Genomic DNA, 21803 nt, shown 5'->3' on the forward strand with positions numbered 1-21803 from the left:
TTGGCTCGACTGCACGGACGGAGACGTGTTAATCACCACAATTTAATCAAAAGCGACAGCCATCCGGAGACTCCAAGTATTTTTTTATTACGAGACATGCGACACTAAAGACCTTCTTGGCTTTCCTCTCGTAAGAAACTGCATGTCTCGACTTACGTACTCCAAGGAAGTCGCTCCACGAGAATGACATTTTCTCGCGAGTGCGGGAATTTTTATGATTTCTCTGCCGTAACATTTGCCAGTTTTAAACATACTTTGGGGAGTTAAAAACAAAATTATAAAATAATAATAAAAACTATAGTATTATAAATTATAAAATTTAAGATATCAGATAGTCGAGATGAATGTTTGTTTGTATTAATTAGAAAAAAAAAATTGAATGAGAAATAAGTGCATGAAAGAAGTTGCAGGACTTAAAACAATATAATTAAATATTAGTATGCATATGTACAGCATAAATATAAAAAAATAAAATAAATAAATTATATTTGTTAGATATCAAGCTGATCATAGGCTCAAGCTTTGAATTTAAGTTATAGTTATTTTTAGTTGGATCGAGCCTATTTAAAATTTAACATTTTCTGAGTTCAAGTTCGAATCATGATCGGCTATAATTAGAAAGTATAAAAATAGAAAAAAATAACATATAATAACATGGTGAAAAAAAAGAGATAAGAATAAAATATAAAAACACTCCGTGAATAAGTATTTATAAAATTATCTTCGAGAACGACTTATATGGTTATAAACATTTAAATCAACGTACGGGCGTCGTCGAAAACCTAGGCAACGAGATCAAGTAAATGACGCTCATGGATTCCTATGGGTCCACACCAAGAGGCGAAGCCACATTTCAACAAGCAACGCGCACGCACATTTTAGTTTCGGTCGGGGGAAAACAACTGGCCAGCGTTAATTTTTTAACTCCCCCACACCATTGCTGTGATGGGCCACGAGAGTAAGACAAACCCTCGCAACCCCCTCAGATCTCGAACACTCCTAGAGTGGACTCAACCCCTCTTCTGCCCTCCTCGAAGAAACGAAGGAAAAGAACGCGCAATGGGCTCGCCGGCCTCTTCATCCTCCTCCTCCTCCGGCGACGGCGATAGGAACACCGGCAGCGGCTGGAGGAAGAAGGAAGATTTGGGTTGGATCGAGTGGGCGAGGGGCTGGTGTAGTATCGTTGGTGAGTTTCTTTTCCAGAGGATCGCTGCCAGCCATTTGGAGAACCCTCTGCCTCTCCCCCCTCTAGATGGGATCACTTGCATCGTCACCGGCGCCACCAGTGGAATCGGTCTCGAGATCGCCAGGTCCGCTTCGTATTCTTCTTCTAAAGATTCTTCTTTTCTTCCCTTTTGTTGGTAAATTTTGATGGCAACTAGTTTGGTGGGTTTCTTAGCTTCATTTTAGCTTGGTTTTTATTTTTTTGGTAGATATATCTATCAGAAGATGATTTCGAGATGATCTTTATTACAATTTTTGGACGAATTTATGCTTATAGATTTCTTCCAGATGCTAATAGTAGTTAGATGTGACGAGGCTTCACATCTGTGTTCAAATTTTCTTTCGAACTTTATTTCACATTTCTTCTTTGACAAATAATCATAGTCAGAGAATGGGAGAATACAAGTGTGCAATATTTAACCGACTAGGTTATTCTCAGGTTGGTTTAATTTGAGAATGCCTTCATTTTTCCCTGAATTTGGGTCTTAACAAACAATTGGAACTCCAATTGAGTTTCTATATAGAAGCTTATCTTCTGTTCTGTGTTCCTGATTATGGCCTTTTACCTTTGTGTTAATAATGGGATGTCCATGGACTGGAACAGGCAACTTGCACACTCAGGAGCGCATGTTGTAATGGCTGTTAGAAAAACAAAACTAGCTCACGAGCTGATCCAGAAGTGGCAGAATGAAAACGCTGGAATGGGGCTACCGCTTAATGTTGAGGTATGTACTAATACACTTACTATAGTTGGGCGGAACAGGTTTTTTTCTTATCCCACAAATCATACCCATTGAGTGATTTTTTTCATGATTTCTTTTTTTTTTTTGGTTTTTTTTTTTTTTTTTGCTCAACTAAGCCCTATCGTGAGTTCTTTATTGGACATTTCTAAGAATTTCTAAATCATCAGTGAGGTTATTAGGCTTTTGGTGCTCCACCAGCGTCTGTACTATGTTGTAACTATAGTCTGCTTCGATCTCAGTCTTATGAAACAAATACAACTTCATGGGCCACCATTGGTCAAACATATAGATATCTTTTACTTCTTCGTTTTACTGCAAGAATGGTCATCAGTGATCTGTAAAAATGGGCTTCAGTAAATGTGATTGTGATAGAAAGACTACAAGTAGTATATAGTACAGGACTACAGGGGGAGAAGAGCTCTGGCCTTCAAAAATTAAATGCAAATGGAGTTTTACTACTATAGGGGGACTTGACATGATCAACTGGTAGTACAAAGACACTACAAAGATAATCCTAGCAAGATATACTTTGCAGCATATTTCTTTTCACTCCTATTGAAAGGCAATAGATAACAAATATATGTAGTGGGAGGAGTACAAGAGGACTGCTTCCTGATTTCTTTCTATAAACATAAACAGGAAAGAAAAACAGACAGGAAAAGAAAAGTGATAAGGAAAACAATGTAGAAAAATCAAAATCAATGCATGATAATAAAAGTGATTTTCCTAGGTAGTTGCTTGCCTGATAGAGATGGGGCAACCTTTTAGAGCAGAGATAAAAGGTGGATTGTTATTGTGGGTTTATGTTCACAAGTTCTGGTGCAAGGTTGTTTGTTCCCCTGAATCCAGATTATCAACAGAACTGCCTCCTATGTAGATTCTATAAGTATATCCAAGTTTCTACAACTCCAGTTAAAATAGGCTATTCTGCAAGAACAATAAGCTCAAGTCAAACATCTCTGGCAAATAACTTATTCGAGATTTAACATAAGATATGTTTTTATATTTGAGGACCTCATTGTAAGCACACGAGTTTTGAGAACTTGTTAAAAGCCTGCCAACCACACTCATGTTTTTTGATGACTCTGTGTAGCAGGTTGAATTCTTAACAAAATAAGACTCTGTCTCTAGTTACTTCAGTAAAGGGATGGTGCTCTAGCTCAGGATAAGGGAGTTGTCAAGGTTGAATAGTAGTCAAGGGAGCACGTACAGATCCCATATGGGCTCAAGGCAAGGAGAAGAATAATCCTAAATCTGTGAGATTGGGATTCTGTGCCCTATTATCTTTGCATCAATTCCACGTGACTTCCTTATGCTGAAAATGGTTGCACTACATATTTAGCATTTTTTAACTTCATCTTCTGAATGGTTATCCATTAAGCTTTTTTTTTTCTTTTACTTCAAAGATATGATTGCTAGATTAATTAATTATTACATATGAATTTTAAGGATACTGAGGGTGCTCTTCCGCTATTTTATAATATGAGTGCAATTGTTGCCTGATTAATTGCTAGTTAATTAACAATCTATATTGTTGCATAAATCTATGAAAGACAGGCACCCACTCTTATGTGCTCAGGCAATTCTAATTAAAAATTAGGCATCTATCTTATTTGGTTCAGGTAGAAATCTTACATCATGCAAAAGAAAAAAATAACTTTGTTCTTTTTATATTTAGATTTGCATACACCTAAATGTAGAGTATATATCATGCAGCAGAAGTGTATGTGTGATTGCAGGAACAACCTACTAACACCAACAAAATGAAATCTGTTGAAATGTAAAGCTATCTTGACATATGCTGTCATCTATTGAGTGATAATTGCTCTTTCTTATCTGCTCCAATGAATATTTAACTCATGTAAGCTGCTCGCTGATTGATTTTGTTCAATTTTTGTACTCCTGTCAAGGTTATGGAGCTTGATCTGCTTTCCCTCGACTCTGTTGTACGATTTGCTGAAGCTTGGAATGCTCGTCTTGGACCATTGCATGCATTGATCAACAATGCTGGCATTTTCACTATAGGAGGTTTGTACGGAACACATTAACATTTGATTTATTATATTTGACTTCGTATTATGACTTGTAATTTCATTATGTGCTAGTTTTCTAGCCAGCTGAATGCCTCATGGTTTCATTTTATTTTATTTTTTTTAATCCTGCTATAGATCTTGCAAGGCCAATTGAAATGTTTGTTTCTTTCCATAAAACCAACAAGGCAACAAGTATTGTCGAAAAGATATTCACAAAATTTTTCAGAATCTAAATAATTTTGAAAAAAGCTGCTAAAACTTTTGACTAAACTGCATATGATGATTCTAGACAACATACCCTTTATTAATTTTCATAATAATATTTATTAACAGTTTTGTTTTCCTTGACTGCTCTACTTGATGGCATATCGTTAGAGATGTTGCTTCTTGCATTCATGGAATAAAGTTTTCTCATGTGTGCTGAAATTCCAAAGCTTGGTGGGCTATTTTGTTGAAGAGGGTGAACGTGTTTGGATTTGTCTGATCAACCAAATTCTCCAATTATGCTGTATTTTTTACTTCATTTCACTGTTAGTGGGATATATTTTTTTTCCTTTTCCAGATTCAAGGCCAACACTTTTGTTATCATTGGATTCAAACTGAATATAAAACACTAAATAATGCTATGGTCGGAATGGGAAAAGTGTTGCTTGTCATGTTATTCAACACGGCACATTCCCAAAATCCAGATAGGATGACAGCATGGTATATATTAGAACACATGAACATTCACACATCTATACAGTGAGCATATAGGATCATGTAACTTGTTCTAGTGTTGCCATATAGTATGAATGTGCTCTGTGATATGGATACGCATGTTCATGAAATCATAAATTCTATGGATACCGAGATGTATTCACATGCTTTAACAAGAACCCTTCAATGAACCAGTAATTTTTCTCATGGCATTTTCTGTGTAGGCAACTATTTTAACAGCTCCTTTGTTGTTTTGTGCCCAAGGGATTGCAATACAGTCTTTTGGGTCATCGTTCGTAAATTTGAACCTCATACTTAGTCCTATTTTGCTTTTAATAGTGGTATCTGCAATATATGTATAACCAAACATATTATTAAAAAATAAGGAAAAACTTCTGCTATTTTGACCTTTTTTTTCTCAACCATTATATAATTCTTAATGTGAGTGCTTTAACCTAGCTAATTTGTTTTATCACTTTTATTTAGAGCCTCAACGTTTTTCAAAGGATGGTTATGAAGAACACATGCAAGTGAATCATCTGGCCCCAGCATTACTGTCAATGTTGCTTTTGCCATCTCTTCTTCGTGGCTCTCCAAGCAGAATTATCAATGTTAATTCCATTGTAAGTTATCTGTAATTAACTACCTTTTAAAGTACTGATACATTCAAGTACATTCTTTTGGTATCTAACTAAAACATCATCTCTTCCATAAATCTTCGTTCAACTTGGAGTTTGTGAAGTATGATAATGTTCACTGATGAAAATCAAGATTCCAGTGAATTTTTTATTTTGCACTACCTTCAGCTATAAAGAACAAGATTCACTTCAAATTTATCCCAAAAATGTCTAAAGCCGGACCGACCCCCCCCTTCTTTCTATTTCTCTCTGTGCTATGTGGCAATCTAGATGATTCAGTGGATACTTGGACAATTATTGTACCAACACACCTGTACTCTGTACCATACCCTTAATACTCATCTCAAGCCATCTTCTGATAAAGGAGTGGCTTATCAAACTGCAGCCATGTTTCCTTTCTTTTCCGTCTTCCACGAGCTCTAACCCTGTCCTACAATTCTGTTTTTCTCTTTCTTCTTCCTCATCATCCTCATTTAATTGAATCACATTGTTGCCCAAAGATGGTCACCCAAGAGGGGGGTGAATTGGGTGTTTTAAAAAACTTTTTGACTAATTTAAGATTAAAACACACAAATATATAAACTAAAGCAAGGATAAAGGGATAAGAGAAGACAACCACAAGCACACGGTTTTATAGTGGTTCGGAGCCTTCACTGCTCCTACATCCACTCCCCAAAGCGCCTTTGGGTATTTCCACTATAATCCAAGATTACAGTACGGTAGTTTTGCGAGTTCACTACCCAACTCGTTGTTTTACACCGGGCTCACAACAAACCCTAAACCCCCAATTTCTCTTAGGCTTGGGACGCCTTTCCCTTGTTCCAAGTCCCTTGACTTGAACAAGCACCACGATAAAAGAGTGTACAAAAGAATATAAAAGCTCTAGAAAGCAAATATAGCACTTATGAACAATGAAACCCGGAAGAATCTTTTTGCCGTTGGAAGCGTGGGAGATGTTGATTCTTCCAAGGTAGACCGCGTAGGGTTGAGTGTGAGCTTTGATTCCCGAGCGCGCGAGAGTGGTTGAGCTTGAAATCACTTGGGAGACTTGAAAGTACTTGATTTCCTTCCTTGGATGCACTCACTCCCTTGAGCTTTTCTTTCAAACTTCTCTCTTGAATGATTTTGCTTTTGGGTTGGTGAAGAGTTGTTGAGAACCCCTTAAGAGGTCCCTTTTATAGCCCAAAAAGCAAATATAGCCGTTAGAGACAAAAAGAGAAGGATTTGAAATTCAAAATCAAACCTGAAAAGCTGTCAGTCGCGTCCCAGGCGCTCCGGGGACGTCTCCGCTACAGCGAGAGACGTCTCACCTACAGGATTTTACTTTTTACTTTATCTGGGGTCGACTCGGCACTTTACGGGGACGTCTCGCCTTGTCTGTGCTTTTTGAGTGGGGACGACTCCGCTTCTTTGGGGACGACTCCGCTTCTTTGTCTCCGAAAAACTTGCCCTCTGGAATTCCCTGAGAGAGTCGTCTCCGCTCTTTCAGGGGACGTCTCCGCTTGTGTCCACTTTATGCGTGGGGACGACTCCGCTATCTCAGAGTCGACTCCGCTTCCTTATCACCGCAAAAACCATTCTCTGGAAAACCCTGAGAGAGCCGTCTCCGCCATCTTGGGGACGTCTCGGGGAGTCTCCTTTTTGCTTGCGGGGACGACTCCGCGTACAGCGGGGACGTCTCGCGCATATCCCTTGAGAAACGTCTTTCTGCCGCCACTGAGAGAGTCGACTCCGCTTCTGAGAGAGTCGACTCCGCTAACGCGGGGACGACTCGGCAGGTGCCGGGGACGACTCCAAGTGTGCCAGTTCTTCCTGTTTGTGCCAGAGACGTCTCTGAAACTATCAGGAGACGTCTCGGCTGTCCCTGAACTTTTTCTTTAGCTTAAAATATTCTTCAATAAATTCATAAAAATTGTGGGAACTTGCCTAGACATTTCTTAACAATTTTCTAAGTAAAACACATGAATTCCTCAATCGAATTGTTAAGATATAATGGAATTTTACTCTAGTGTTTTGTATTCATCAAAATCCATTAGGGGGTCAACAATCTCCCCCTTTTTGATGATGACAAAACACTGAGTATATGCAAAATTTGAAATTTAAACATATACACAGTATTGATCAGATATACAAGTATAATGTTTTGATTTGAACTAGATACGATGTGCATCACTTAAATTTCCTTGTGCATAGGATTGATCTTTATAGTTCTTAAATGATTTTATCATATGAACTGAATTTGAATCAAGTTAGAATGATATATTGATGCTGAAGATAATTTAAAAACTAGATTCTTTTTGACTCCCCCTTTCTTTTCCAGAAGGGCAATTATCTTAAAATTAATATTCTTCAATAACCATATTCAATATTCATTCTATACCCCCCTTTCAATATCCATATCTTTCAATATTCATATTTCAATATTCTATTCCCCCTTACAATATTCTACTCCCCCTTTTTGTCATCAACAATGAAGGGGACAAATGATACTCAAGGTGTGCTCCCCCTGTCCAATGAGTTCAGCATTCATATTACTCCCCCTTTGTTTGTGGAATTCATTTCATACTCATCGTTTAGTTTAACATAGTTATCACAAGATGTGCTCCCCCTGTTTCTTTGTATCACACAATCAAACACATACACAGAATTGGCAATGTACACAAGATTTTAAAAAGAAATTGTATTCATTCATATGTCATTGTAAGTCTTTGAAGTTAGTACATAAGAGTATTGATTTCAAGTACAAAAGGAAGAGTTATAACAAGTATTGATTTCTAGTACAAAAGTGTTTCACAATGGCCTAGGATTTACAAAAAGAAGATCCTATAGGATATCCATCATCGGCGTCGTTGCTCATGGGGCATTGTACTTTGTGCATAAGCCTTACAGGCTGCATCTATGAAGCCATTGATAGAATCCATGAGAGTCTTAAAGTGATCTCCCTGTGACTTGTGGAAACCTGCCACAAGTGCTTCAAACTCTAAGGTTGCCATCTCAATTCTGCCTCTAAGTTGGGCAACTAGGGTGCCCACATTGCCATCTGGCTTTGTCAACTCTTTGAGACTCTCGGAAATGGCCTTCAAGCTGTCTTGGAGCTCTATCGATCTGAATGTTTGGGTGGCACCTACCCCAACTATTTGCTGCTCTGTGGCTTCAATTTGAGCTCTAATTTCCTTCAGCTCTTGTCTGATGGGGGCCAGCTCTGCAGTCATCATGGATCTCATCTCCTCCCTCATCTGCTGACAAATAACAGATGCTAAAGTGTGCATCTGCTCCTCTGATAGGAAGGAGGTCCCACTGACTGGAGGAGGTTGTGGCATGGATGTGGAAGGTCCAGCTGAGCTGGAGGGAATATCAGGGATGTCCATGTGGCTAGGTGGAGGAGAGTGATGGTCAGGCTCATGATGTGGGATTTCAGGCTCTATGGTTTGTGCTTTTCTTTTTGGAACCTTGACCCACGACCCATCTATCTTGTGAAATTCCATTCTTCTCATTGAGCCCTCATTGTAATAATCGGTGTTTCTTAGGGCCTTTGCAGGTTCATTTGGTGGAATGGGAACCTTGAAGTGTTTAAATATTAAGGTAAAGATCATGCCATAGGGTATACTAAACCTAGAATACCTATGACATTGGGCAATGTAATTTAGCATGAGTCTAGGGAGGTTTAGGGGGATCCCTAGTAGGATATGGTGCATTATGACTAAATCACGCTCCGAAACAAAATCGAAGCGACCGGTTTTGGGGAATAGGACCCGATTGACAATGCTTAAAAGAAGTCTCATTTCTGCATTTAGGTCCTGGGAGTAGACAACATCAAGAGGGCCGCAGTCCTCTCTTCCTAGAATCAAGTTTAGGGCTATTTCCCTTTGGGGATGTGAGGTCGGTGCCTCACCGTCCTTAGGAATTTGTAGGACAGTGGATAGGACATCCTCATTAATTTCTACCAATGTCCCTCGGACATATGCAGTGTACCCTAAGTCCCCTAAGGCCATATCACTAAACATTTCTCTAACAAGGCCGGGGTAGGTCGAGATTTTGAGGGTGCAAAGGTGCTCCCACCCTTGGGCTCGGAGTCTCTCTCCAATAGAGAACCCCTCATGATCTAGAAAGAAAAAATCGATGTGCCTGCCAGTCGTGACTGTGCGATTTGCACAGGAAATCGTCGTGGTCGGCGGAGCAACCGGAGGAGAAGGCGCGGAGGGTTCTTCCCGCCGTTCCTCGCCGTCGCCCGCTACTCTAGGTCGCCTCCCACGGGTTGTCCTAGCTTTCTTTGGTGCCATGGATGCTAGGGTTTGCGATTTAGGGCAAATGGAAGCTAGGTTTTGAAGTGGAGAGCAAGTGGAGGCTAGGGCTTTCCGTTTTGGTCGGGAATGAGGGAGAAAGCTCGAGTCGGCTCGAGCGATTTCGACCTATTTAAAAAGCCCTCATTCGGTCCCCGAGACGTCTCCGCCACTAAGGCGAGACGTCTCCCCCTGGGGGGACGTCTCTGCGACTTGCCAGAGACGTCTCCGGCACAAAAAATTTCAGACTGCAGTTCCAGATTTTTGTTTAATCACCCTAATCAATCGTGATTTCTTTTGATAGACACAGAGTGAATTTGTTTGTGATCCTCCCCCTTAATAATACATCCTATAATGATTTGATAATGACTTTTAGATTATTAAGATTGAAATGAGGAATGTTTGACCAAATTTCGAATACCTATGTTATAGGCTCTGAAAATATCTCTATGAAGAGTCCAAGGGAGGGTAACCATCCTCCGGAAAGTCAAACAGTTCGTCATTTAGTTTAGATGAATTCATGTTTTCACATATGTTTGCCTTGAGGTGGGTTACTAGTTCGAGTAGCAAAGTAAAGCAATACAAGTTCACTTCATTTGCTAGGATCATACAAGCTCAACGCATTCCTTAAGAAATTGAATCTATCTTTACAAAGGGGCTTTGTAAAGATATCAGCTAATTGATTTTCAGTACATACATATTCAATCATCACATCATTTTTCATCACATGATCCCTAATAAAATGATGCCTAATCTCTATATGCTTTGACTTAGAGTGTTGAACAGGATTTTTTGTTAAGTTGATTGCACTTGTATTGTCACACTTAATTGGTATATTGTCCATTTTAATACCGAAGTCTTCAAGCTGTTGCTTAATCCAAAGAACTTGGGCACAACAGCTTCCAGCTGCAATGTACTCAGCTTCAGCTGTGGACAAGGCAACTGAATTTTGTTTCTTGCTAAACCAAGAAACCAAATTGGCACCCAAGAATTGACATGTCCCACTTGTGCTTTTTCTGTCGAGTTTGCACCCGGCAAAATCAGCATCGGAATAAGCAATTAAGTTTATGTCAGACTGTTTAGAGTACCATAAGCCTACATTAGATGTCCCTACTAGATATCTAAATATTCTTTTAACAGCTTGCAAGTGTGATTCCTTAGGACATGCTTGGTATCTAGCACACATACAAACACTGAATAATATATCTGGTCTACTAGCAGTAAGGTAAAGTAAAGAGCCTATCATACCTCTGTACAATTTGCAGTCTATACTTTTACCTTTTTCATCCTTATCAAGCTTGCAACTTGAGCCCATGGGTGTGCTGATTTCTTTTGCATCCTTCATCTTGAATTTCTCCAACATTTCTTTGATATACTTGGACTGACTGATGAATATGCCTTCCTCTGATTGTTTTATTTGCAGCCCAAGGAAGAAGTTGAGCTCACCCATCATGCTCATTTCAAATTCTCCCTGCATAAGCTTGGCAAACTCTTGACAAAGACTATCATTAGTAGCACCAAAAATTATATCATCCACATAAATTTGTACAAGCAATAAGTCATTTCCTTTTCTTTTAATAAAGAGGGTTTTGTCTACATTTCCTCTCTTAAATTTGTTTTCAATTAGGAAATTACTTAATCTTTCATACCATGCCCTAGGAGCTTGCTTAAGTCCATACAATGCTTTATGCAATTTATACACATAATCTGGATGTAAGTGATTTTCAAAACCTGGAGGTTGTCCTACATAAACTTCCTCCATTATATAACCATTTAGAAATGCACTTTTTACATCCATTTGATAGAGTTTAAAGTCCATGAAGCATGCATATGCCAAAAGTAATCTAATAGCTTCTAATCTAGCAACAGGAGCAAAAGTTTCATCAAAATCTATTCCTTCCTCCTGATTATATCCTTTGGCCACTAGCCTAGCTTTGTTTCTTATTACTATTCCATCTTCATCTAGTTTATTTCTATACACCCACTTGGTGCCTATAATTGAAACATTTGGGGTCTTTTCATTAGAGTCCAAACTTCATTTCTTTCAAATTGGTTTAATTCCTCTTGCATAGCGTTCATTCCAATTATCATCTTTTTCAGCTTCTTCTAGTGATTTAGGCTCTATTTGTGAAAACGAAAGCAAGATAATTACTAGTGTTTCTTAGAGAAGATCTAGTTCTTATACCTTGTGAAGGATCACCAAGGATTAGATCCTTTGGATGACCATGTGCATACCTCCATTCTTTAGGAAGATCTTGATTGTTTGATGGAGGTTGATCTTCTTCATCTTGCTGATTTGTATTTCCTTAACCTCATCCTCATGTTGTTTGTCTTGTATGGAGAATTCCTTGATTCGGTCTTCAAGTATACCTGCATCAACATCTTCTTCTTTTCTAGAAGAATCTCCATTAGTTTCATCAAAAACAACATGAATGGATTCTTCAACAACGAGAGTTCTCTTGTTGAAGACCCTGTATGCTCTACTAGATGAGGAATAACCTAAGAAGATCCCCTCATCTGATTTGGCACTAAATTTACTGAGATTGTCCTTTCCATTGTTCAAAATAAAACATCGACAACCAAAAACATGAAAATAACTTATATTTGGTTTTTTGCCTTTTATCAATTCATATGGTGTTTTCTTTAAGATAGATCTAACTAAAGCACGATTTAAGATATAACATGAGGTACTTATTGCTTCAGCCCAAAAATACTTTGGTAGATCCGATTCGCACAACATGGTACGAGCCATATCTGCGAGTGTGCGATTCTTCCTTTCTACCACCCCATTTTGTTGGGGTGTCCTAGGTGCCGAGAAATTGTGATTGATACCATTTTCGTCACAAAACTTTTCAAAGTGTGATTTTCAAACTCGGTACCATGATCACTCCTAATTGCTTTTAGCTTAAGATTGAGTTCATTTGAAACTTTATTATGAAACTTGATAAAAGCGGAAAAGGACTCATCTTTGTGTGCAAGGAATGAAACCCATGTAAAACGTGAAAATTCATCAACAATGACAAGACCAAATTTCTTACCCCCTAGACTAGCAGTTCTAGTGGGTCCAAACAAATCCATGTGAATTAGTTCTAAGGGTTTTGACGTTGAGACTATGTTCTTAGACTTAAAAGAACTTCTTGTTTGTTTTCCTACTTGACATGCCGCACAAATTTTATTCTTTTCAAAGTCTATTTTCGGTAGTCCTTTGACTAGATCCTTTGTAATCAATTTAGAAATTAAATCCATGCTAGCATGCCCTAACCTACGATGCCATAACCAACTAGTCTCATTGACTTTAGGATTCATGGCTACAAGACATTGGCCATCCTTCATGGTGAGATCATCAAGATCTACCATGTAAACATTTTCATGCCTATGTCCTGTGAGTTATGATCTCATTATCATTGGACTACTAATTATGCATAGTGACGATTCAAATGATACTTTAAAGCCCTTGTCACAAAATTGACTTATACTTAATAAAATTATGTTTCAGTCCATTAACTAACAATACATTATCAATAAATGAGGAGGATGATATGGAGATTTTACCGACACCAATGATTCGGCCTTTAGCATTGTCTCAAATGTGACTACTCCTCCTTCTTTTGATTCCAAGGTGACGAAGAGACTCTTGTCACCGGTCATATGTCTTGAGCAACCGCTATCAAGATACCACATTCTCTTTTTTATTTTCGGCTGCAAGGCATACCTGCAAAATGATCATGTGAAGCTCTTAGGTACCCAAGTTTTCTTGGGTCCTTCGTGGTTAGTGTGGTTGGTTCCCTTAGGCACCCATACTTTAGTTATGTTTTTGGCTTTCACAAATGTACTCTTGTTAGTTTGGATTTTTCTTTGAATACAAGAGTAGACTTTATGTCCAGTCTTTCCACAATGAAAGCATGTAGGTTTTTCAGTTTTTACATCTTTCGCTTTTACAAAAGAAATTCTTAGATACTTTTTGTTGTTTATTAGTTTTTATAACCTAATCCGGCTTTATTAAAAACGGCTCTTTGATTTGAAAGAATGAGATTTAATTTTTTCAGAACTTTGTGTGAATTTTTCAACAATTGGTTTTGTACTTATGTACCTCATTCTTAAGATTCAAATTTTCTTGACTAGTTCTTCCTTATCTTTTTTAAGAGATTCAACATTTTGTGCAAGTGAAGGTATTAATATCGAATAGGGATTTTAATTTTAGATTTAATTCTTAATTACTGTTTTTCCCTTTTCATTTTCAATACTAAGTTTTGAATTCTTAATTTCTAGGTTAGTAGTATTAATATTTTTAACGCTCTCCTTTTCAATTAATAGGTTTTCAATGTCTTCCTTTAGTTTTTGATTGGAGGCTTTTAATTCTTTATTTTTTGCTCCTAACATACTACAATCACCCATAAGTTCTTGAAAAGCTTCATACAATTCTTCTAAAGTAAAATTTATGGTTGGGTTTTGACATACCCTCGTCGTCCTCGAACGCCATGAAGCATAAAATTGGGCGGTCTCTTCCTTCTCTTCCTCGGAGGATGATGTGTCACTATCATCCCATGTTGCCTTCAATGCCTTCTTCTTCTTCTTTCCAAAATACTTGTTTTGTTGAGGGCATTCGGAACGAATGTGTCCCGGTCTCTTGCAATCATAGCATATGATTGGATCTCTTTCTTTTTCCTTTTCTTTTTCCCAATCATTTCTACCTCCAAATTTCTTTCTTGGGAAGGGTTTCTTCCTTCTCATGAATTTCTTAAACTTCCTAACTATCAACCCCAAGTCCTCATCTTGGCTTTCCTCTTCACTCCCACTGCTCTCTTCTTCACACACACTTGAGGTAGCCTTGAGTGCGATTGTCTTTTTCTTCGGCAACTCTTCTTCATGTTGCTTCATCGTGAGCTCATGCGTCATCAATGAGCCCAAGAGTTGCTCTAGCCCCAAGGTGTTGAGGTCTTTGGCTTCTACGATCGCCGTGACCTTTGCTTCCCATGCTTTGGCAAAGACCTGAGATTTTACTCACAGTTCCGGGTTAGTGTAGGATTTACCCAAGCTTTTTAAACCATTAATTATATCCGTAAAGCGTGTAAACATGCATGTGATGGTTTCATTGGGTTCCATCTTAAACAACTCATATTTGTGAACTAGAATGTTCACTTTGGACTCCTTGACTTGATTTGTACCCTCGTGGGTAACTTCAAGCTTATTCCCATATTTCCTTAGCGGAACTACATGTGGAGACTCTATTAAACTCATTTGCATCTAAAGAACAAAATAATGAGTTCATGGCTCTAGAATTGAGTTGAGCCATCCTATCATCATTCTCATCCCAATCCTCTTCAGGTTTGGGAACTCGAATGCCATTAACTATGTGTGATGGTTCTTGTGGTCCCTTGACTATAACCCTCCACAAGGCATAGTCTTGTGCTTGAATGAAGATTTTCATTCTAGTCTTCCAATAGGTATAATTTTGTCCCATTGAAGAGTGGAGGTCTATTGGTTGCTTGCCCCTCGGCAGGAACATTGTTAAAGGGTGTTCCCATCTAGATCTTTGGCTAAGACGGTTAGGTCTTTCAAGAAATATAAGAGCACCTGCTCTGATACCCACTTGTTGCCCAAAGATGGTCACCCAAGAGGGGGGTGAATTGGGTGTTTTAAAAAACTTTTTGACTAATTTAAGATTAAAACACACAAATATATAAACTAAAAGCAAGGATAAAGGGATAAGAGAAGACAACCACCAAGCACACGGTTTTATAGTGGTTCGGAGCCTTCACTGCTCCTACATCCACTCCCCAAAGCGCCTTTGGGTATTTCCACTATAATCCAAGATTACAGTACGGTAGTTTTTGCGAGTTCACTACCCAACTCGTTGTTTTACACCGGGCTCACAACAAACCCTAAACCCCCAATTTCTCTTAGGCTTGGGACGCCTTTCCCTTGTTCCAAGTCCCTTGACTTGAACAAGCACCACGATAAAAGAGTGTACAAAAGAATATAAAAGCTCTAGAAAGCAAATATAGCACTTATGAACAATGAAACCCGGAAGAATCTTTTTGCCGTTGGAAGCGTGGGAGATGTTGATTCTTCCAAGGTAGACCGCGTAGGGTTGAGTGTGAGCTTTGATTCCCGAGCGCGCGAGAGTGGTTGAGCTTGAAATCACTTGGGAGACTTGAAAGTACTTGATTTCCTTCCTTGGATGCACTCACTCCCTTGAGCTTTTCTTTCAAACTTCTCTCTTGAATGATTTTGCTTTTGGGTTGGTGAAGAGTTGTTGAGAACCACTTAAGAGGTCCCTTTTATAGCCCAAAAAGCAAATATAGCCGTTAGAGACAAAAAGAGAAGGATTTGAAATTCAAAATCAAACCTGAAAAGCTGTCAGTCGCGTCCCAGGCGCTCCGGGGACGTCTCCGCTACAGCGAGAGACGTCTCACCTACAGGATTTTACTTTTTACTTTATCTGGGGTCGACTCGGCACTTTACGGGGACGTCTCGCCTTGTCTGTGCTTTTTGAGTGGGGACGACTCCGCTTCTTTGGGGACGACTCCGCTTCTTTGTCTCCGAAAAACTTGCCCTCTGGAATTCCCTGAGAGAGTCGTCTCCGCTCTTTCAGGGGACGTCTCTGCTTGTGTCCACTTTATGCGTGGGGACGACTCCGCTATCTCAGAGTCGACTCCGCTTCCTTATCACCGCAAAACCATTCTCTGGAAAACCCTGAGAGAGCCGTCTCCGCCATCTTGGGGACGTCTCGGGGAGTCTCCTTTTTGCTTGCGGGGACGACTCCGCGTACAGCGGGGACGTCTCGCGCATATCCCTTGAGAAACGTCTTTCTGCCGCCACTGAGAGAGTCGACTCCGCTTCTGAGGAGAGTCGACTCCGCTAACGCGGGGACGACTCGGCAGGTGCCGGGGACGACTCCAAGTGTGCCAGTTCTTCCTGTTTGTGCCAGAGACGTCTCTGAAACTATCAGGAGACGTCTCGGCTGTCCCTGCACTTTTTCTTTAGCTCAAAATATTCTTCAATAAATTCATAAAAATTGTGGGAACTTGCCTAGACATTTCTTAACAATTTTCTAAGTAAAACACATGAATTCCTCAATCGAATTGTTAAGATATAATGGAATTTACTCTAGTGTTTTGTATTCATCAAAATCCATTAGGGGGTCAACACACATCCTTTTATAGGAGAATGCACTCTTAGAATCTATTGATCATCTCCATAATCTTGTCTCCTCGGATTATAGTATGTAGATATTATCTAGGCACATTTGCCATCAAACTATTTAATTAATGGGATAATGCTCTCCCACCTTTGATAATTGATGTGGAAGAAAATCAGAGAAAAGAGACAAGAAGTAAGGCAAGGATAATCATCCAGATGTCATCCATTAACCCCAGACTCTCCTCTGCTTGCTCTCCACATCGCCCTAATTCTCCATCTCTATCAATAAATCACCCCATCATCCATTTCCTATATGCTTTGTTGCATTAACCCTATCACAATCAACTTCCATAACTCCACCTTTTCCTACCTCCATCACTACCATTCACCATCAGCTCTTAAAGTTGTGTCACTATCCGTTATCTACATGTTCTCCATTGCTATCTTGCTACATATCATCTTGATGCCATCTCCGTCAGCTCTTCTATATGGTCACCCACCATTCTCCCTTCTTTAACTGGTTTATCCAACACCTCCATTCTCCATATGCTTACCTTCATCACCTCCCATTACTATTACTGTTAACCTTTCCAATCTCACCTCCATTTCCACCACCGCAGGTCCAAAACTACCATCTCGTCCACCTCACACAAAGGTCTCTGTTACACAACTTTTGCTCCTTGAGAGAGCTAAGATAAGTTTACACGAAGAATGAGGTGGCTAGCTGGCTAGTTGATTCTTGCCTATCGCCCTCGTGTTTTGACCACAACACTAACAATTGCTTTTCTCTTTGCCAGCATCTAGAATCTATACAGATGCACTCGCATCATTTACTGTTCCCATCTCCTTATCTCCTTGTTAGTGCACCCCCCCCCCCCCCCCCCCCCCACGAAAAAAAAAAAACCTATCTTTTCCACATCTCCAAGATCATCATCACTACTTCCATCTCATATCATACTTCAATCCTACATCTGTTCTTTCATGCGAGGCCCAAATGTCAAAAAAAAAGAAGAAAACAAATGAGAGAGGGAAACAAGATAGTAGGATGGTGTTCAAGCATGCTGCCCCCTCATCACCTGCTGATTTCTGTTTATCCTTAATTGCTAATTTCCAATTCACTTCTGTCACAGTATCCACACTTCTCCATCATGAGGATTGATCCCATATTTACAGAATCAACTGATATACAGTATCCACCACTACTATGATCCTAAATTCATTTGTCTTTGATCAGAAACAAGCTCTTCATATATGCGTCGCAATCAAGCTGGTATATTTTTTTATGGTAAACTTGTAATGGTCCATGAACATATTATTGTCATTCATCTAGTTAAGCCTCAAGTGCTGGTAATTAGATTATGTTTCAAAGCAATGAATTCATGATTGTCCACATTTGACTTTTGTGAGGACCCGTGCGGGCGTTTGTTTAGTCCCACATCAGCTATAGACTTGGTAGATCTTAGGTACTTATATAAGAGCAAGAAATCTAAATAATACATTCTGGCTAGCCTTTTTGGCCGAGGTTCTAGATTATTTTGTTACAAATGTATCAAAATGGACTCGGCCTATGGCCTATGTGGACTAGGCCCATGGCTTATGTCGACTAGGGGATACTATAGCACGAGTCCATTTGGGCTGACCACGAGCTGATCGTATTGTTTATGATTGGATTTGGACCCTTAACCTGGTGAGGATGCTAGGGCTTAAATCGGGAGAGTATGTGAGGATCCGTGTTGGTGTGTGTTTAGTCCCACATCGGTTATGCATTCTATATATCTTGGGTACTTGTATAGGACCAAGGAACCCAAATAATATATTCTGGCTTGCTTTTTTGGGTGAGGTCCTGGCTTGTTACAATTTCTCTCCTTTGTTTGTTTCATCACGAGTCCAGATTCAAGCTATTATTTTTCTGTGTTGCAAACTGATGATCCTCAACTATGTAATTTTCTTCTCTTTAAAATTCCCATTTCAATTACTTATTGGTTTATTAACAAGACTCCACACTTTTTAATAACAACTTCAAGGTACGTGGCGAGGATTTGCCTTTGTTCAATTTAATTCTCAAGGGTTTATGTTTGTGAATGTTAATGTGTGCTTCCATCAGCCTTGACACTTGAGAGTTGATGATTGAGTTTCTGCTCTCTGCCATCATGTAAGCTTTCATTATTGTACTCTCTATTATAATCCTGATATATGCATAAACAAGAAGACTGGGGAAAAGTGATAGCAGTAAATAACAAAAGCAGCATCCATAAATTATGTCGTCACTAAAAATTCCATTGGATAAATAAGTTGTATGATGATTTTAAAATTAGTTGATTCTCACTTTTCAAAAAAAAAAAAAAAATCTTCTTTAAAAAATTTGATTATCTAAAGATAATTCTGAAATCATTTGGTCAATGAAAATTTGATGATAAATTGGAGAAGCTTTCAGATATCTTGGAAAAAAAAAGATGTATCATATGGGATTTGGTTGTATATGTTGTCTTTTTTTCCCTGTAGATGCATGCTGTGGGTTTTGTTGACACAGAAGATATGAATTTGACTTCTGGGAAAAGAAAATATACAAGTTATCTGGGATATTCAAATAGCAAGCTGGCACAGGTATGATAAAGTTCCTCTGATCATTATTGTGTCATTTGTCTTTGTAAAAATGATAGTAGTTCCTTTCATACAGCTTTTCTTTTTTTGTTTTTGTTCTGTTGGGGTCTTCATGTTATTTAATGTTATCTTACAGTTTCATTGACTTTTGCCTGCTACATGATCAAATTTTGAAACTGCATTTTGAATCTATATGAAGTTTTTATGAGCTTGAGGCGAAAATTATATTTCCATATCAGGTAAAATTTAGCAGCATCCTTCACAAGCGAATACCTGCAGAAGCTGGCATCAGTGTTGTCTGTGTTTCTCCTGGAATTGTGCACACAAATGTTGTGAGTCTCTGTACCATTTTATTTCAAATATGTCATAATTTAGTTGCCAATTGCTCTTAGGCATTATTGTGGTGTTTCTGGAATATGCTTCCCTGGTAAACTTGAGTATGGACTTGAATCTTTCATGCCCATCTTAAGGCATTTTCTGGGAAAGGGTGGCCATAAATCCAAGCACTTGTTTTGTATGGGAGACTAAAGTACGAAAAGAACAGCTAGAAATATTTTGAGCACCTCACTTTTTATTGAACAATTTTGTAAAACTGCTAAATCCACCTAGCCAATGACTCTGGTTCCTCAATGCTTGGAATGAAAACCTCTGTTCCCTCAGGGGAGCAGCCAAGATACCTGCGCAATCTTAAGAAGGATTGCTTACTTCTATAGGTATTATTGAGTGACTTATTATTCCCCTTAAAAAGTTGTCGAGACATTTTGAAGTGTTGGGGGCATTGTGCTTCCTTTTTTTTGGATGAACGCATTGTGCTTCTTTGCTGCATGCTTCATGGAAGCTAACATCCTACACAATTGCAGGCCAGAGATCTACCTAGGGTCGTTGTAACAGGTTATCGTCTAATTCCCTACTTCATCTTCGATGCCCAGGAAGGTAAAGAGTCCTCTTCTCGATGGCGGAACTATAATCCACATCACTATTTATTATTCATCTCATCTCAAGATGAAAAGAAGAGATCTTGGTGTTCCACTGCAGGTTCTCGAAGCACTCTCTTTGCAGCCACCGATCCTCAGGTCCCAGAGTACTGTGGGGGTTTTGAAGGCGGATGAGTGGCCTGTTTGTGCCTACATCTCGCACGATTGGCCGTCCGATGAATGCATCTGAAGAAGCACACAACCTAGAAACCTCTCAGGAGGTCTGGGAGAAGACCCTAGACATGATTGGCCTCCCTTCTGATGCCTTGGAGAGGCTTATTGAAGGAGAGGAGATCCAATGCCGTTATGGGTCTAGCAGTGATTAAGATGTCTGTCTTAATTGGCGAATCGGGACCATATTAAATAACTTTTCCTCCCTGCAAATCTAATGGATATATTTGGTCAAAATCTTCTCAGATCCAGAAACCTAATGCTGAACTTGACATCAATTTACATTTGCTTCGAGTAGGGACCCATCGATATGTCACCACTTCATGAGATGTATTTCTAGGATAGTCTGTGTTCTTGAAAGCTTGTACACTCTTGGTCAGCAACCTCTTTCATGACATGCTACTGAAATACAATTTTAATAATGTCCAAGACATCATGACAACGGGACCTTAATTGTATCAATAATAGTTATTGACCTAAGGCAAAATTATTCTGTTAATCTATATTATCTTCAATTGTATCAGTCATATTTATGTACTCAAAGGATAAGTTATTTTGTTAACTTGCCAAGCTTTCTTGCCCCAACAATTTGATTGCATCTTCCCATCTGCACTCTGTACATGTATTCAAATTTAGGAGGCGCACATCTCTTTTTCTCCTACCCTAAAGGTAGACTTGACCACGGTTCCGGAACCGCCGGTTCTGATTTCACAAAAACTTAGAACCTTAATCGGAACCGAAAATAGTCGGTTCGGTTCCGGTTCTAGACAGTTCCGGTTCCAATTTTTCAACATAAATTATAATTTTTTTAAAAAAAATAGATTGTGTAATTAATTTGGAAAAAATTTAAATACAAATAGATTGTGTAATTAATACAAAATGATAATTTGTACTTCATTTATTATTTACTATCAAAGTAAAATTTAATAATACAACTAGATAGCATTATAAAAAAAATAATAAGTTACATTAAATAAATTTGGAACTAATTTATTTTGTTATAAATAAAAAAAAAGAAAAAATTAGGTTTGAACTTAATTAAAATTAAGCTACCTACGTATCCTCTTGAGGTTTAGAAGAATCAAAGCCCTCGTAGTTCACTTACCTTCATGGTTGAGCAATTAACCTCCTTACCTCAATGATCAATCACTATCATTGCCGCCGGCTGTAGCGATCCGCTTGTTCCAATGTCAAATAAGTCTTCACCGTCCTCAAATGTATTATTTTGTAATCTACATTATCTTTCTCCAATCGTCAACGCATGCTTGGGCTTCCAAAATGCCTTCAAACTAGCCGT

The 21803-nt window shown here is 38.8% G+C and overlaps 1 protein-coding gene across 1 annotated transcript; it reads left to right on the forward strand.

Moving 5' to 3' along the window:
- Window positions 1-857: 857 nt before the first annotated feature.
- Window positions 858-21068, forward strand: LOC103717214 (dehydrogenase/reductase SDR family member FEY-like). The gene is given in 10 exon segments (XM_008805522.4): window positions 858-1310; window positions 1829-1949; window positions 3878-3995; window positions 5186-5322; window positions 19263-19364; window positions 19601-19693; window positions 20222-20294; window positions 20397-20449; window positions 20451-20504; window positions 20506-21068. Coding segments are annotated over 10 exon segments (1272 nt in total). The 5' UTR covers window positions 858-945; the 3' UTR covers window positions 20662-21068.
- The last annotated feature ends 735 nt before the right edge of the window (window positions 21069-21803 follow it).

This window comes from Phoenix dactylifera, chromosome 17 (genome assembly GCF_009389715.1).
Source record: "Phoenix dactylifera cultivar Barhee BC4 chromosome 17, palm_55x_up_171113_PBpolish2nd_filt_p, whole genome shotgun sequence".
NCBI lineage: Eukaryota > Viridiplantae > Streptophyta > Magnoliopsida > Arecales > Arecaceae > Phoenix > Phoenix dactylifera.